The 16,517-nt window shown below is 43.9% G+C and overlaps 1 protein-coding gene across 6 annotated transcripts in view; it reads left to right on the forward strand.

Annotated features, from left to right (window-relative positions):
- LARP1B (La ribonucleoprotein 1B) overlaps window positions 1–16,517 on the forward strand; it is a 277,107-nt gene that overhangs the window by 121,859 nt on the left and 138,731 nt on the right. For all 6 annotated transcript variants that reach the window (XR_004538886.1, XM_033939051.1, XM_033939069.1 and 3 more), the window contains one exon: window positions 5,454–5,598. Coding sequence is in view for 5 of the 6 variants with exons in the window: in XM_033939051.1 (XP_033794942.1) it covers window positions 5,454–5,598 (145 nt within the window). In the remaining variant the exon portion in view is untranslated. The remainder of the gene's footprint in view (window positions 1–5,453; window positions 5,599–16,517) is intronic.

The following is a 16,517-nucleotide window of genomic DNA, read 5'->3' on the forward strand; positions in this document are numbered from 1 at the left end:
CACTCCCTGGTAAAAAAATGCTTCTTTAGCCTTCATATGCTGAGGAAAGTGAGATCCTATTTCCATCAAAAACACTTTGCCGTCCTTGTACAATCCATCATCCTTTCCAGATTAGACTATTGCAACTCTATCTACTTAAGCCTAACTAAGAAAAGCCTCCCCAGACTCCAACAGATTCAGAATGCTGCGGCTAAGCTTATTTTCGCAAAAAATAAATTTGATCACGTCTCACCACTTCTGTCCAAGCTTCACTGGCTTCCAATAATCTCCAGGGTCCACTTCAAATGTGCCTGTCAACTTTCAAGATCCTTCATGGCATTCTTCCTCCCGTTATTCCACTATCTTGGAATTCCTCCAATCCCGATTCCACCAGATCCTCCCAAAAATTAAAACTATCCTTCCCATCTATAAAAGGTATATCCCATGCTGGAAAACTAGGGACATCCCTCCCCTTTAGAATCACCGAGCTCTGGAACAACCTTACATCCCCTCTCCGAAATTCGAGCTCCCTCCAACTCTTCCGAAAACATCTGAAAACTTGGCTTTTCTCAAAAATGTAACACCTCCCCCCTCTCTGGTACTTAAACCCTCTATTCCTCCTTTACTCTTAATCCACAATCATCCTTTGGCGTTCCATTCTATCTTAGTCCTGTAAACCGTGCCGAGCTCTACAATCATGGAGAAGATGCGGTATACAAACCTAAGGTTTAGTTTAGTTTAGATTAGATTAATAACAATTTATCAGAGCGTTTCAACTTGCGACAAGGCTGTCCATTATCTCCTTTGCTTTTTGATATTGTATTAGAACCCTTGTTATTAGCCATTCAACAAGCAAAAGGGATACAGGGTATTCTTCGTACAGACTGGGAATATAAAGATGACATATTGCTTTATTTGAGAAATCCAGAAATTTCCATTCCATGCTTGCTTGAGTTAATAGAGAAATTTGGAAAATTTTCAGGATATAAGATAAATTGGAGTAAATCAGAAATTCTGCCTCTTAATGTTCATTGTACTAAAGGATTATTTGACTAATTTTCCTTTGTATGGAAGGAAGGTGGATTAAAGTATTTAGGTATTTGGATTAAAAATACACTTGAAGACACAGTAAAAGAAAATGAAAATTTTTTATTAAAGAAAGTATCAGAAATGTGTGAGCAATGGAATCCTTTACATCTTTCTTGGTAGGGGAGAGTTCAAACTATTAAAATGATGATATTGCCTGTGGTTTGTTACCAAATGAGTATGATACCAGATTTTTTTAGGGGTCCTATTATAAAAAGTTAAATAGTATTCTTACAAAATTTATTTGGCTAGGTAAAAGGCCTAGAATTGCTTTAGTATCTCTACAAAAATCAATTATGGAGGGTGGGGTAAATTTCCCAAACTTTTATAGGTATCAAGCCTATATTCTACGCCAGGGTATGTATTGGGTCTTCCCAGAGCTCATGGAAAATATCCCAGATTGGTTGTATTTGGAATGGCAACTCATGTTTCCTTTACATTTATGTCATGTTCTCAGTATTAAGATGCTTAGAAAATATAAAGATAATAGAATATTAATGGATGCATGGAAAACATTGTGTTATGTCAGTAATTTAACACCTAATCCAATACATAAATCAACAAATCAATCTTTATGGGTAAACTCCAAGATTCAAATTGGCGGATTTAAAATCGTTTGGAAGCATTGGATTATTGCAGGTATACGAACTTTAAATGATGTTATTTCAAATGGTAAACTGCTTGATTTTTCACAGTTACAACATAAATTTGGTCTTAATAAATCACAAAGTTTTAAATGGTTGCAACTGAAGCAGGCTATTCAGGAGGGGTTCCCTGAATGGAAAAATCTTAGTAATCAGTATAGTCTGGAATTCTTGTGCTTTCAGGCGGATTTCTTGTGACACCAAGCTGCACAGTGGTATAAATTGATATCTGGATATATGAATAAAAAACCAAGGACTGGTCTTAGAGACATTTGGAGCATTGAGATTAAGCATCAAATTTCTGCGTCTCAATCGCCACGAATTTGGTCTTGGAGGATGAAGTGTACAGTGTCAGCATCTATGAGACAAACTTGGTTCTTTTTGTTACATAGAGCATTTTGTACCCCAGTGAGATTACAAAAGTTAGACAGCTCCAAGTCTAATAGGTGCTGGCATTGTAAACTTGAAGCAGGGACTCTAGATCAGTGTTTTTCAACCTTTTTTGGGCAAAGGCACACTTGTTTCATGAAAAAAATCACGAGGCACACCACCATTAGAAAATGTTAAAAAATTTAACTCTCTGCCTATATTGACTATATATAAAGTAATTCTCTTGAATAGGAATCAAATAAACACAAAGAAAGTATTTTATAATTACTTTATTACGAAATATTAAGTAAACAGAATAGTGAAAAATTATAAAATACTTTATTCAGTGCGAAACCTGGGCCTGTTTGGCTGAACACAAAGCTGATATTCTGGCTGGAATCGAAGAAAGACACACACGTAGCTCTTCGTCAACAGCTCTCAGTCTCTCTCTGTATTTGGTTTTTATAGCATACAAAAATAGACAAATATACCCTCCATCCTTTTTATTAAACCACAATAGCAGTTTTTAGTGCAGGGAGCTGCGCTGAATGCCCAGCGCTGCTCTTGACGCTCATAGGCTCCCTGCGCTAAAAACCACTATTGCGGTTTAGTAAAAGGTGACCATATTGTAAAATATAGACAGCAGATATAAATTCAGAACTGTGCATAGTAAGTGAAGGGAAGTTTTCATCTCTGGGAATTTACCCAGTTAACTATTAAGTTATTTGGGCAAATTCCTTTGAAAACTGTGGTAATACTGCCTCCACTTTGCTAAATTTAAAATAAAATCATTTTTCCTACCTTGTCTGGTGATTTCTGGTTCCACTTTCTTCTTCTGACTGTGCATCCAATCTTTCTTCCCTTCTATCAGCCTGTATGCTTTCTCTCCTCCACACCTCATTCCCTCCCCCAACTTTTTCTTCCTCTCTCCCTGACCTTTCTTTCTTTTTTTCTGTTTCTCTTCTTTCCTTCTTTTTCCCTGCTTGCCCCCTTTCTTTCTTTCTCCCTGCCGTTCCCCAAGCCACTGCCACTGCCGCTGCCATCGGGGAACAGGATCCACCAATTGATAACAGGCCCCAAAGCCGACGCCGACGCATGCTCTCCCGGACGTCAATTCTGCAATCGGAGAGGAAGTTCCGCCCAGCCAGGCAGCGATTGGCTGGCCCAAACTTCCTCTCCGACTGCAGAATTGACGTCGGGGAGAAGAAGACTTATCGGCTCGATAGATTAGATCGCCAAGACAAAGTGAGTCCTGGGTGATCGACTCACTTTGCCTTGGCGAGCTACTGGCGCCCCTGCCTCGGGCCCCCTGTCAGCTCCGGGCCCGGCGGCCCTGCGGCACACCAGGCAACATCTCGTGCCGCGGAACAGCGGTTGAAAAACACTGCTCTAGATCATTTATTATTCTATTGTTCCTTTATCATGGCCTTCTGGAAATCAATTTGGTCCCAAATTAATTGTTTGTTAGAAAATCATGTAGCATTAACATATGATACAATTCTCTTTGGTATGTCGAGAACAAGGAGCCAGATTTCATCAACTAATAATAAACTTTTATTGATAATGACAGGAGTTGCCATTCAACATATAACAAGTACCGTATTTTCTCGCATATAACGCGCGCGTTATACGTGGTTTTTACAAACCGCGCATACCCTTGCGCGTTATACGCGTAAGCGCGTTGTACAAAAATTTTTTTACATAGTTTCCCCCCCCCCCCCCCCCCGACGCCCGATTCATCACCCGGAAGGAGCGCTCGTACTCCCACCCCGAAGGACCGCTCGCACCCCCACCCGAAGGACCGCTCGCACCCCCACAGCCTCCCCCCCTCCCCCATGGAGAAGCTGTCTACCTTGTTTCCTGATGCCAGCCCAGCTGCTTCCTCTGCCGGCGGTCCTGCCCCTTCTCAGAGCCCTGTGCTGCACTGCTTCCTCTTCAGGCGGTCCCGCCCTTTCTCTGATGTCAGAGAAAGGGCGGGACCGCCAGAAGAAAAAGCAGCACAGCAGGGCTCAGAGAAGGGACGGGACCGCCGGCAGAGGAAACAGCTGGGCTCGCTGGCATCCGGAAACAAGGTAGACAGCTTCTCCATGGGGGAGGGGGGTGAAGCTGTGGGGGTGCGAGCGGTTCTTCGGGTGGGGGTGCGAGCGGTCCTTCGGGGTGGGGGTGCGAGCGGTCCTGCAGGGGGGTGAATCGGACGTCGGGGGGGCATCAGGCTTTCAGGGTAGGGACAGGACTTCAAGGAGGAAAGGAGAGTCAGAGCGGGCGAAAACAGAGTCAGGGTCTCCAGAGGAGAGTAGGGGCGGGCGAAAGGAGAGTCGGGCAGCATGCGCGGTATACGGGTGTGCGCGGTATATAAAAATTTATGTACATAAATATGTGTTTTTTGCGCGCTATACCCGTGTGCGCGTTTTACACGGGTGCGCGTTATCTATGTGAAAATACGGTAATTTGAAAAATTATAGTAGATTAAATTATACCTTTTGGTGGAATTCATTATATCACATTTATAAAATGGAAAGCATAATTGATATACAAAAAGGTAATTTTAATAAATTTATAAAGATCTGGGGGCCATTGACAACCTACTGTAATGAATAGATGCCATTTTCTATTGGAACTATATTTGCAAATGGGGGGAGAAGGGGAGGGTGGGTTGTCTAAATTATACGGAAGGTTTAACATATAAATAAGAGTATTTATATTTGTATATTTTTGATTAAATATGACTGTAATGGGTGGGTGGGAAGGGAATAAATTTATGTATCTGAATATACTAAGAAAATTCAAGTGATGTATTTAATCTTAAATGTTTTATTAATTGTAAACTTGATGTAAGTTTTAAAAATGAATAAAGAATTATAAACAAAAAGAAAATGTTTATAAATCAATGTTAATATGCCTTTGATCAGCCATTCTTAATTTGAATAATAGGGAAAATTCTCGAAAAGAGCACATACAATTTTCAAAAAATTGCCTGTTTTTTAATGTAGTCAATAAGTATATACTAGCCCTTATAAAACAAGTTCCTTCAACAACCTCTAGTACCACACAATTGCTCTTACATAACCTGTGTCCTTAGAAATCCTAAAGCATGCTATAGAAAGTCTTTGGTATGCTATGCTACATTTTCTACATATATTCTATGCAAAAGTTTTTAACAGCCATTTTCTACATAAAAAACATGCGTTACACATGGAAAATGTTTTATAAAATTACTTTTAATGCCCAATATTCAGCTTTTTGTTGAAATGCAATAACAAATACATCTATAGTGATTTGTAGGGACAGTAGATTGTGGGGGTTAGTTTTCTTTTAATCTCTTTAGAGTACATTTATATGTCTTGTTTTTTGCTGAAAATTCCTTTCTCTTTCCAGTGAATATTATTTCAGTATAGAAAACCTGGAGAGGGACTTCTTTCTCAGAAGAAAAATGGATCTGCATGGGTTTTTGCCCATTTCACTAATTGCCAGCTTCCATCGGGTACAGGCTTTGACTACAGATGCCAGCCTTATTTCTGAGGTAAGAAATTTAATTGAAAAAATAAATCTTGTCTATGAATCATTGTTTTACCCTTGGTAAAGATATGATATAGAACAGTGGTTCTGAAACCTGTTCTAGGGAGACTACCAGTCAAGTTTTCAGGATATTCCTAATGAATATGCATGAGAGAATTTGCATATAATAGCGGTGATAAGAATGCTTGTCATGCATATTTATTAGGGATATTTTTTTAAAATTCTTTATTCATTTTAACATCTTACAACAAGTGTGTCATAAAATAACATTTGAACTTATACAATATCACTTGATTATCTATCATAATCAATTTAAATTAATAATATTTAAACCCTCCCATCCCTATTATTTCATATGTAATTACATATATCATATAATACATTATATACAATCTTTTCTATTAATCTAAACATTTAATATAAGATTTAATATAATATAAAAATGGTACAAATTGATATATGGATTTTTAAATAAAAAAAAGAAAACTGGTCTTAGGGATATTTGGAGTATTGAGATTGGACAGACAATTTCTGCGTCTCAATGGCCACGATTTTGGTCCTGGAGACTAAGATCTACAAAGTCAGCATCTATGAGTCAAACATGGATGTTTTTATTACATAGAGTGTTATGGACCCCTACGCGCTTGCAAAAGATAGATAATACTAGATCCAATAGATGCTGGCATTGTAAAATAGAAATAGGGACGTTAGATCATCTAATTTTTTTTTGTCCCTGTGTAAATGCCTTTTGGAATATGATTTGGCCCCAAATTAACAAATTACTAGAAAATCATGTAGGACTCTCATATGACACTGTATTATTTGGAACTGCAATGAGAACTCAGAGTCCGATCTCAGTAAACAATAATAAACTACTATTAATATTGACAGGAGTCGCCATGCAACAAATAACTCAGAATTGGAAAGACTATACCAAATTAAATTATACGTTCTGGTGGAACTCTGTCTGTCATATATACAAAATGGAAAAAGTAATAGCATTACAACACGGGAACATTCATAATTTCAATAAAATTTGGCAACCATTGACTAATTATTCTAATGATTAGATTTCTTAGCACAATTATAATACTTATATAGAAAAGGGGAGGGACATGTATAATTTTTAGAATCATTAATTGGAAAAAGGGGAGGGATGTATAACTTTTGATTATATATAATATATACTGTTTATAAATTAAGTTGTATTAATGATAGATACAATGATATATAGTAATTAATTATATCACTTGAATTTCAAACATTGTAAAAATTGAAAAATTCAATAAATAAAATTTAAAAAAAAAAAATATAAGATTAGAAATCCCTCCTCCCTACCCCTTACTTTGCAGTTGTACCAATAAGGGAAAAATGTTATTTACTCATTACAATATTCTTTTAATAGTCCCCACACCTCCTGAAATTTATTACAATTTCCTTTCTGTGTGACTAACGTTCTTTCCATCTTATATGTATGACACAGAATTCCACAAGAAACTATAGTTTAATCTGCTCCAGTTTTTCCAATTAAATGTAATCTGTTGAATGGCAACTCCTGTCATAATAAGTAAGAGCTTATTATTTTTTTTAAGAAATTTGACTTTTCTTCCTCATTGACATTCCAAATAATATAGTATCATATGATAAAGCCACCGGATTTTCTAATAAACAATTTATTTGGCCCCATATCAATTCCCAAAAAGCCAAAATACATGGACAATAGAATAATAAATGATCTAAGAACATAAGCAATGCCTCTGCTGGGTCAGACCTGAGGTCCATCATGCCCAGCAGTCCGCTCACGCGGCGGCCCAACAGGTCCAGGACCTGTGCAGAAATCCTCTATTTATACCCTTCTGTCCTCTTTTCCAGCAGGAAACTGTCCAATCCTTTCTTAAATCCCAGTACCATACTGTGCCCTGTTACATTCTCTGGAAGCGCATTCCAGGTGTCCACCACACGTTGGGTAAAGAAGAACTTCCTAGCATTTGTTTTGAATCTGTCCCCTTTCAACTTTTCCAGATGCCCTCTTGTTCTTTTATTATTTGACAGTTTGAAGAACCTTTCCTTCTCTACTCTCTCTATGCCCTTCATGATCTTATAAGTCTCTATCATATCCCCTCTAAGTCTCCTCTTCTCCAGGGAAAAGAGACCCAGTTTCTCCAATCTCTCAGCGTATGGAAGGTTTTCCATCCCTTTTATCAGACGTGTCGCTCTCCTCTGAACCCTCTCGAATATCGCCATATCCTTCTTAAGGTACGGCGACCAATATTGGATGCAGTATTCCAGATGCGGGCGCACCATCGCCCGATACAACGGCAGGATAAGTTCTTTCGTCCTGGTTGTGATACCCTTCTTGATTATACCTAGCATTCTATTTGCTTTCTTAGCAGCCACTGCGCACTGTGCCGTCGGCTTCATTGTCATGTCCACCATTACCCCTAAGTCCCTTTCCTGGGTACTCTCATTCAATAACATCCCTCCTATCGTATAGTTGTACCTCAGGTTTCTGCTTCCCACATGCTGTACTTTACATTTCTCAACGTTGAACTTCATCTGCCATCTCGTCGCCCATTCCCCTAGTTTGTTCAGGTCCCTTTGCAATTCTTCGCAGTCCTCTTTAGTCCGAGCTCCACTGAATAGTTTGGTGTCGTCTGCAAATTTTATTATCTCACATGTCGTCCCTATTTCTAGATCATTTATGAATATATTAAATAGTAATGGCCCGAGCACCGAGCCCTGCGGAACACCACATGTGACCCTCTTCCAGTCCGAGTAGTGGCCCTTCACCCCTACCCTCTGTTTCCTACCCGCCAACCAGTTTCTGATCCATCTATGTACATCTCCGTCCACCCCATGGTTCTTCAGTTTCCGGAGTAGACGCTCGTGAGGCACCTTGTCAAAGGCTTTTTGGAAATCTAGGTATACCATGTCTATGGGGTCTCCTTTGTCCATCCGTTTGTTGATTCCTTCGAAGAAGTGCAATAAGTTAGTTAAGCACGATCTCCCCCTGCAGAAACCATGTTGGCTTGGTATCAGAAGTTCGTTAGATTATCTTTTATTCTATTGTCCATATATATTATTATTTTGGAAATCAATTTGGCCTCAAATAAATAGGACGATGGACTTATGACTTATGATACTATTTTATTTGGTACAACAATGAGTGCAAAAAGTCAAATTTCGTCACATAATAATAAACTTTTATTCATATTAACTGGAGTAGCAATTCAACAAAAAACATGTAACTGGAAAAATTATGACAGATTAAGTTATAACTTTTGGTGGAATTCTATATATATAAAATGGAGCGCACAATAGAAACACAGAAAGGTTATCTTGGTAAATTTCTGAAGATTTGGAGACCATTAGCAGATTTTTGTAATGATTAATAACATTTTCCTATAATAAGAGATTTGTTAAGTGGGGATGTGGGTGGGTATTATTTTATTTACCTTACAATATGTATGAATTAATTAATGCATTTTGAAGTATTAGGTTAGAGTTTCTGAAATAGGAAGGGAGGGCTTGGGGGGGCTTTTTTATTTTATTTATATTTGTCATATATATTAAATGATTTACATATTATCTAAAACATTATAAAAATATGAATATAAATATGATATATTGTACTTAAAGTATTCATGAAGGAAAATCAAGTGTGTGTTTATAAGATTATATGTATTTTTCTGATACACTTGTTGTAATATGAAAAAATGAATAAAGAAATTAAACAGAAAAAAAAGAAGTTTGTTTCCAAATGTTCATCGATGTTTTCTTTTATCAGCGCTTCCGCCATTTTCCCCGGAACCGAGGTCAGACTCCCTGCTTCGAGATGACAATGCCAACATCTATTAGACTTAGAGCTATCTAATTTTTGTAAATGAACAGGAGTCCAGAATGCCCATCAATCTAAACCGCCATCTAATGATTTCCCAACCAATTCCTTTGGGAATAGAATCTCTTTATCCAACCCAAACTAAACACCCCTACTGTCCATATCATCAACATTAATTAACCAACATCATGCAATCATCAAAACAATAAATACACCTCCACTTATAGGCATATGATGCTACTCTCCATCCGAAGAAACTTAACTCAGCTCATGTTACATCTTTTGTAATCTAGAATATATTGTAATTCTTATTCTCCACCAGTTGTAAATTGACTCAGTTGCTATGTAACATCTCCTGTGATATTGAATGTACTGTAATTCTTCTCTATTACCTGTAATTAACACTCTCCTGTAATGTAATTCTACTGGAAATGCCCAGATATCTACTTTATTGTAATCGGTGGCTATATTACATCTGCTGCGATATTGAATTTATCCCAGGACAAGCAGGCAGGTATTCTCACTAGTGGGTGATGTCATCAGACAGAGCCCCGGTACGGACGTCTCACAAGCACGTGTTGCTTGTAGAAACTTAAAGTTTCTAGATGCCCGCACCGCGCCTGCGCCGGTGCCTTCCTACCCGGAGATCCGGGCGTGTCTCCTCAGTTCTTTCTTTTCCGCGGAGCTGAGAAGTTCAACTTCTTCATGCGCTAGCTGAATTCAGTTAAATTTGCCTTCCTTGTCCGCGTTTTCGTTTTCTTTTAATTACAGTTAACAGTTCTTTTCTTTTTCAAAAAAAAAAAAAAAAAAAAAGAGAAGATTATTTCCTCCGGCGGGTCGAACGGGCCGGCCACGTGGCTCAGGCCCACTGGCTTCGACCTCGCGGCGGAGATTTTCCGGCCTATGTCCCGGCCAATCACCGGGTTTAAAAAGTGCAGCAAGTGCCAACGCGCGATTTCACTCACGGACCCTCACTGGCGCTGTTTGCAGTGTTTGGGCCCTGACCACATCCCGAAATCGTGCGGGCCTTGCTCTACCCTTACGGCACGCTCATTCAAGCGGCGTTGCCTATTGTGGGAATCGATGTTCAAGATGGACGCAGCTAAGGATCCCACAGCCTCCACTTCATCGGATACCTCCCCGGTTCGGGCGAAACCGGCATCGACCACCCCTGCATCGAGTGTGGTGAAACCGGCATCGCTCGCCCCGACACCATCCACGAGCTCTACGTCGGTGCCTGCCCCGGTCTCCTCGGTTCAGGTACCTCTTCCTTCCACAGTGCCACCAATGGTCATCAAAGTGCCGAAAGCTACTAAGCAGAAGCACTCGACCTCGAAGGAGCGTGATGTCCGTGCAGGAGGACCCCCTTTCGGTGCGGATCCCTCCCTATCGGCTTCGCTACGGTCCGTGCTGGAAGCTCAATTCGTTGAGCTCATGCAGACCATAGGACCCGGGCTCATCGCTGCCATACAGGGTGACCTCCCGGTACCGATCCAAAGGGGCGGTCCGCCCCCTCCCCCTCCCCCACACCGTTCGACCTCGACAACCGACGAGGACGAACGGGGGAGGGCGGCGATGCCCACGCGGCAAGCCTCGCTTACCGATATGCCGCCATTAGAACCCATTACGCCTCCGCGCCAACATGGGACCAGACCCCCGCTCGATACTCGAAGCCCTGGGCATAGTCAGGAAGAGTTCTTCCGCACTCCTTACCAGACTTGGGTAGCATCGCAAGAACCCGCATCGCAAACCCAGTTGCGATCCACCGCTTCCAGCCCTATCCACTTGGGGGCCTCGGGAGACCATGCGATGCACAGACGATCCCGATCCCCGTCCCGCCACCGAGACGGGCACCGATCGAGACACTCATCCTGGCACTCCTCACGCCATTCGGAGGTGTCACCGCAGAAAAAACTGCAACGTAGGGGATACTCCTCATCAGAGGTGTCCCCTCCGAGGGGCCCGGAGTACGAGGAGACACCGGTACCCGATTCTCCTTGTCACTCCCCGATGTCCACAGACCTGGAGGCCTCATCCTCCTCCAGCCCGTCCCGCAGGCCGACGCTGGCGGAACAATTGTCCTTCTCATCATTCCTCCGACAAATGGCGGATGATCTGGATGTGACCCTTGACACGGGCTCCAGATACTCCAAAGAGTATCTGGACACCATGCACTTACCTAACCCTCCAACGGAGTCGCTTCGGCTCCCCTTGCATAAATTACTGGACCAGACCTTCATGCAGTGCTTCGAAACGCCGTATTCCATACCGGCGATCCCCAGCAAACTCGATGCTCGATACCGCATCGTGCACCATAAAGGGTTCGAGGGCCCCCAACTCTCCCATCAATCCCTACTGGTCCAGTCCTCCCTTAAACGCTCTCATCCCTCCCAGGTCTACGCTTCTGTACCGCCGGGCCGAGAGGGAAGAACGATGGACAAATTTGGTAGAAAATTCTACCAAAACTCCATGATGGCGTCACGGGTGCTAAACTACAACTTCTTTTTCTCTTCCTATCTGGAGTTCTTCTTGCCGGTACTCCGCAAGTTCACTCCGTTCATAGACAACCAAGCTCGATTCGAGTTCGAGGAAGTGGTAGCCTCCCTCTCCCAATTACGACTCCAGCTGATGCAATCCTCCTTCGATGCATTCGAACTCTCAGCACGCGCCGCCGCAAGCGCGGTAGCTATGCGTCGCCATGGCATGGATCCGTACTATCGATATGGATCCCATCCTACAGGACAGACTCGCCAACGTACCATGTGCTGGAGCTGACCTGTTCGATGAGTCTATCGAAACTGTTACCAAGAAGCTGTCGGATCATGAAAAATCCTTTCAATCCATCCTACGGCCCAAACCCAAACCTCAACAGTCTCGACCTTCCAGGCCACCCCTGATTTACCAGCGGCGTTACATGCCCAGACAAACGCCCGCGGCGAGACAGCCTGTGAAGAGACAACCCCCCCAGAAGTCTCAGCAAAAAGTCCAGCCACCCGCTGTACCTAAGGCTCCCCAGCCCTTTTGACGCCCCTCCCGGGAGCATAACCTCGGCCTCTCCCATAGGGGGCCGCCTCCATCTTTTTTACCACAGATGGGAGGCCATAACCACGGACCTATGGGTCCTCTCCATCATAAGAGAAGGATACTCTCTTCAATTCCACCGGGTCCCCCCGGACCATCCTCCAAGAGAGTATCCTTCAAGCTCAACGCAGACCGCCCTTCTTCTTCAGGAAGTCCAAAACTTACTTCAGCTTCGGGCGGTCGAGACGGTCCCGTCAGACCAATTGAACCGAGGGTTTTACTCCCGGTACTTCCTCGTCCCGAAGAAAACGGGCGACCTGCGACCCATTTTAGACCTTCGGGCCCTCAACAAGTTCCTGGTCAAAGAGAAGTTTTGCATGTTGACTTTGGCTTCTCTATACCCCCTCCTCGAGCAGAACGACTGGTTATGCTCCCTGGATCTCAAGGAGGCCTACACTCACATCCCCATTCACCCGGCCTCCCGAAAGTTCCTCAGATTTCGGGTGGGAAATCTGCATCTACAGTATCGAGTGCTACCATTCGGCCTATCTTCGTCCCCCAGAGTCTTCACAAAGTGCCTGGTGGTAGTGGCCGCAGCACTCAGGGACAGGGGTCTACAGGTCTTTCCATACCTCGACGACTGGCTCATCAAGGCCCCGTCAGCCCCAGAGGTCACTTCGGCGGCCTTGGCTACAACCTACTTCCTCCAGAATTTGGGCTTCGAGATCAACTTCTCCAAGTCCCATCTACAACCCACCCAGTCCCTCCCCTTCATCGGAGCGGTCCTGGACACCACCCGACTCCGAGCATTCCTGCCCCGGCCACGCATGGAGTCTCTTCTTCATCTCTGCCAGTCGGTGGTCACTCACCAAACCATACCGGCGAGACAACTGATGGTGCTCCTGGGCCATATGGCCTCCACAGTACACGTGACACCCTTTGCCAGACTCCACCTCAGGATCCCCCAGTGGACCCTGGCATCACAGTGGAATCAGACATCCGATCCACTATCCAAACGCATCGTAGTCACACCTGCCCTTCGGCAGTCTCTACTTTGGTGGATGACCTCTTCGAATCTATCCAGAGGTTTGCTGATGCACTCTCCCCCCCATCAGAAAGTTCTCACAACCGATTCGTCGAATTACGCATGGGGGGCCCACCTGGAGGGTCTCCGCACCCAAGGATTCTGGACCAGTGCGGAAAGACTACACCAAATCAATCTACTGGAACTCAGAGCCATCTTCAATGCGCTCCAAGCTTTCCAACATCTACTTCACGACATGGTAATCCTCATTCGCACAGACAATCAGGCTGCCATGTATTACATCAACAAGCAAGGGGGCACGGGCTCGTCCCTCCTTTGCCAGGAAGCTCTACGAGTCTGGGACTGGGCGGTGCGCCACAACGCCCTACTCAGAGCAGTATACATCCAGGGGGAGAACAACGTCCTAGCAGACAAACTAAGCCGTCTGCTACAACCGCACGAATGGACTCTCCATTCCAACCCCTTTCACCAAATCTTCACGCAATGGGGGACGCCTCAGATAGACCTCTTTGCGGCTCCCCACAACGCCAAACTGCCTCAGTTTTGCTCCAGGATCTACACTCCTCATCGCCTCGAGGCAGATGCTTTTCTACTGAACTGGGGGAAACGATTTCTTATGCGTTCCCACCATTCCCGCTGATCCAGAAGACTCTGGTCAAGCTGAAACTCGAACGGGCCACCATGATTCTAATAGCCCCTCGGTGGCCCAGACAACCTTGGTTCTCCCTCCTACTTCAACTCAGCAGCAGGGAACCAGTACCACTTCCAGTGTTTCCTTCACTACTTACTCAACATCAAGGATCACTACTTCATCCCAACCTGCAGTCTCTCCACCTGACAGCTTGGTTCCTCTCAACGTAACCCCTCACCAATTCTCACAAGAAGTGAGGGAAGTCTTGGAAGCTTCCAGGAAGCCCGCCACTCGACAATGCTACTCCCAGAAATGGACCAGATTCTCCTCATGGTGCGTTTCTAAGTCAAAGGAACCTCAGCGAGCTTCCTTATCCTCCGTGCTGGACTATCTCCTGCACCTATCTCAATCTGGGCTCAAGTCCACATCCATACGAGTCCACCTGAGCGCTATTGCGGCGTTCCACCAGCCTCTACAAGGGAAACCCCTCTCGGCCCATCCGGTGGTCGCCAGATTTATGAAAGGACTCTTCCATGTTAACCCTCCTCTCAAACCACCCCCAGTGGTTTGGGACCTCAATGTAGTCCTTTCCCACCTCATGAAGCCCCCGTTTGAACCACTCAACAGGGCCCCTCTGAAGTATCTCACCTGGAAAGTGCTTTTCCTTGTAGCCCTTACGTCCGCTCGCAGAGTCAGCGAACTCCAGGCATTGATGGCGGACCCACCATTCACAGTATTCCACCATGACAAGGTGGTCCTCCGCACTCACCCGAAATTCCTGCCTAAGGTGGTCTCCGAATTTCATCTCAACCAATCCATTGTACTTCCAGTATTCTTCCCTAAGCCCCATTCTCACCACGGAGAATCGGCCCTTCACACTCTAGACTGTAAACGTGCCTTGGCTTTCTACCTGGATCGCACCAAGCCACACAGAACCACTCCTCAACTTTTTGTCTCCTTCGATCCTAACAAGTTGGGAAGACCCGTATCAAAGCGCACCATCTCTAACTGGATGGCGGCTTGTATCTCTTTCTGCTATGCCCAGGCTGGATTATCACTCCCTTGTAAGGTCACAGCCCATAAGGTCAGAGCAATGGCAGCCTCAGTAGCATTCCTCAGATCAACACCAATCGAGGAAATTTGCAAGGCTGCCACCTGGTCCTCGGTTCACACATTCACCTCACATTATTGTCTGGATACCCTCTCCAGACGGGATGGACAGTTTGGCCAAACAGTATTGAAAAATTTATTCTCTTAAGTCGCCAACTCCCCCTCCATCCCACTGAGGTTAGCTTGGAGGTCACCCACTAGTGAGAATACCTGCCTGCTTGTCCTGGGATAAAGCAATGTTACTTACCGTAACAGTTGTTATCCAGGGACAGCAGGCAGCTATTCTCACGTCCCACCCACCTCCCCTGGGTTGGCTTCTCAGGCTAGCTACCTGAACTGAGGAGACACGCCCGGATCTCCGGGTAGGAAGGCACCGGCGCATGCGCGGTGCGGGCATCTAGAAACTTTAAGTTTCTACAAGCAACACGTGCTTGTGAGACGTCCGTACCGGGGCTCTGTCTGATGACATCACCCACTAGTGAGAATAGCTGCCTGCTGTCCCTGGATAACAACTGTTACGGTAAGTAACATTGCTGTATTGTAACTCTTCACTATTACTTGTAATTTACTCTTCTCCTGTAATGTAATTCTACTGGAAATGCCCAGATATCATCTTTATTGTAATCCGCCTAGAACCGCAAGGCACAGGCGGAATAGAAATCCCTAATGTAATGTAATGTAATGTAATGCTCTATGTAACAGAAAAAAACCAAGTTTGTCTCATAGATATTGACATTGTACATCTCATCCTCTCAAGACCAAATTCGTGGCCATTGAGATGCAGTAATTTGATGCTTTATATGTCCCTAAGACCAGTTTTTGGGTTTTTTATTCATAAATCCAGATATCAATTTATACCATTATGCAGCCTGGTGTCCCAGGAAGTCCACCTGAAAGCATAAGAACTCCAAACTATATTGATTATTAAGATTTTTCCATCCAGAATTGACGTTGGGGAGCGGAATGCTGGTCAGCGCGATGCTTCTGCAGGGAGAGCTTGGGGTGGTGGTGGCTTGGGGGCCTATTCCCCGATGGCGGCAAACCTAGTGGTTTGGGGGAGGGCAGGGAGAAAGAAACAAAGAAAGGGGGCAGGCAGGGAGACAAAGAAAGAAGGGAAACAGAAAGAAAGGAGGGAACAGGGAGACAGAAAGAAAGGGGGCATGCAGAGAGTGAGAGAAAAAAAGGGAGACAGAAAGAAGGGGATATTATGAAATTATATGAAATTAGAACTATATTTGAAATATATTTAATTTATTGAAGGGGTAATATATTATTTAT

Source organism: Geotrypetes seraphini, chromosome 1 (genome assembly GCF_902459505.1).
Source record: "Geotrypetes seraphini chromosome 1, aGeoSer1.1, whole genome shotgun sequence".
In the NCBI taxonomy this organism is placed as follows: Eukaryota; Metazoa; Chordata; class Amphibia; order Gymnophiona; family Dermophiidae; genus Geotrypetes; species Geotrypetes seraphini.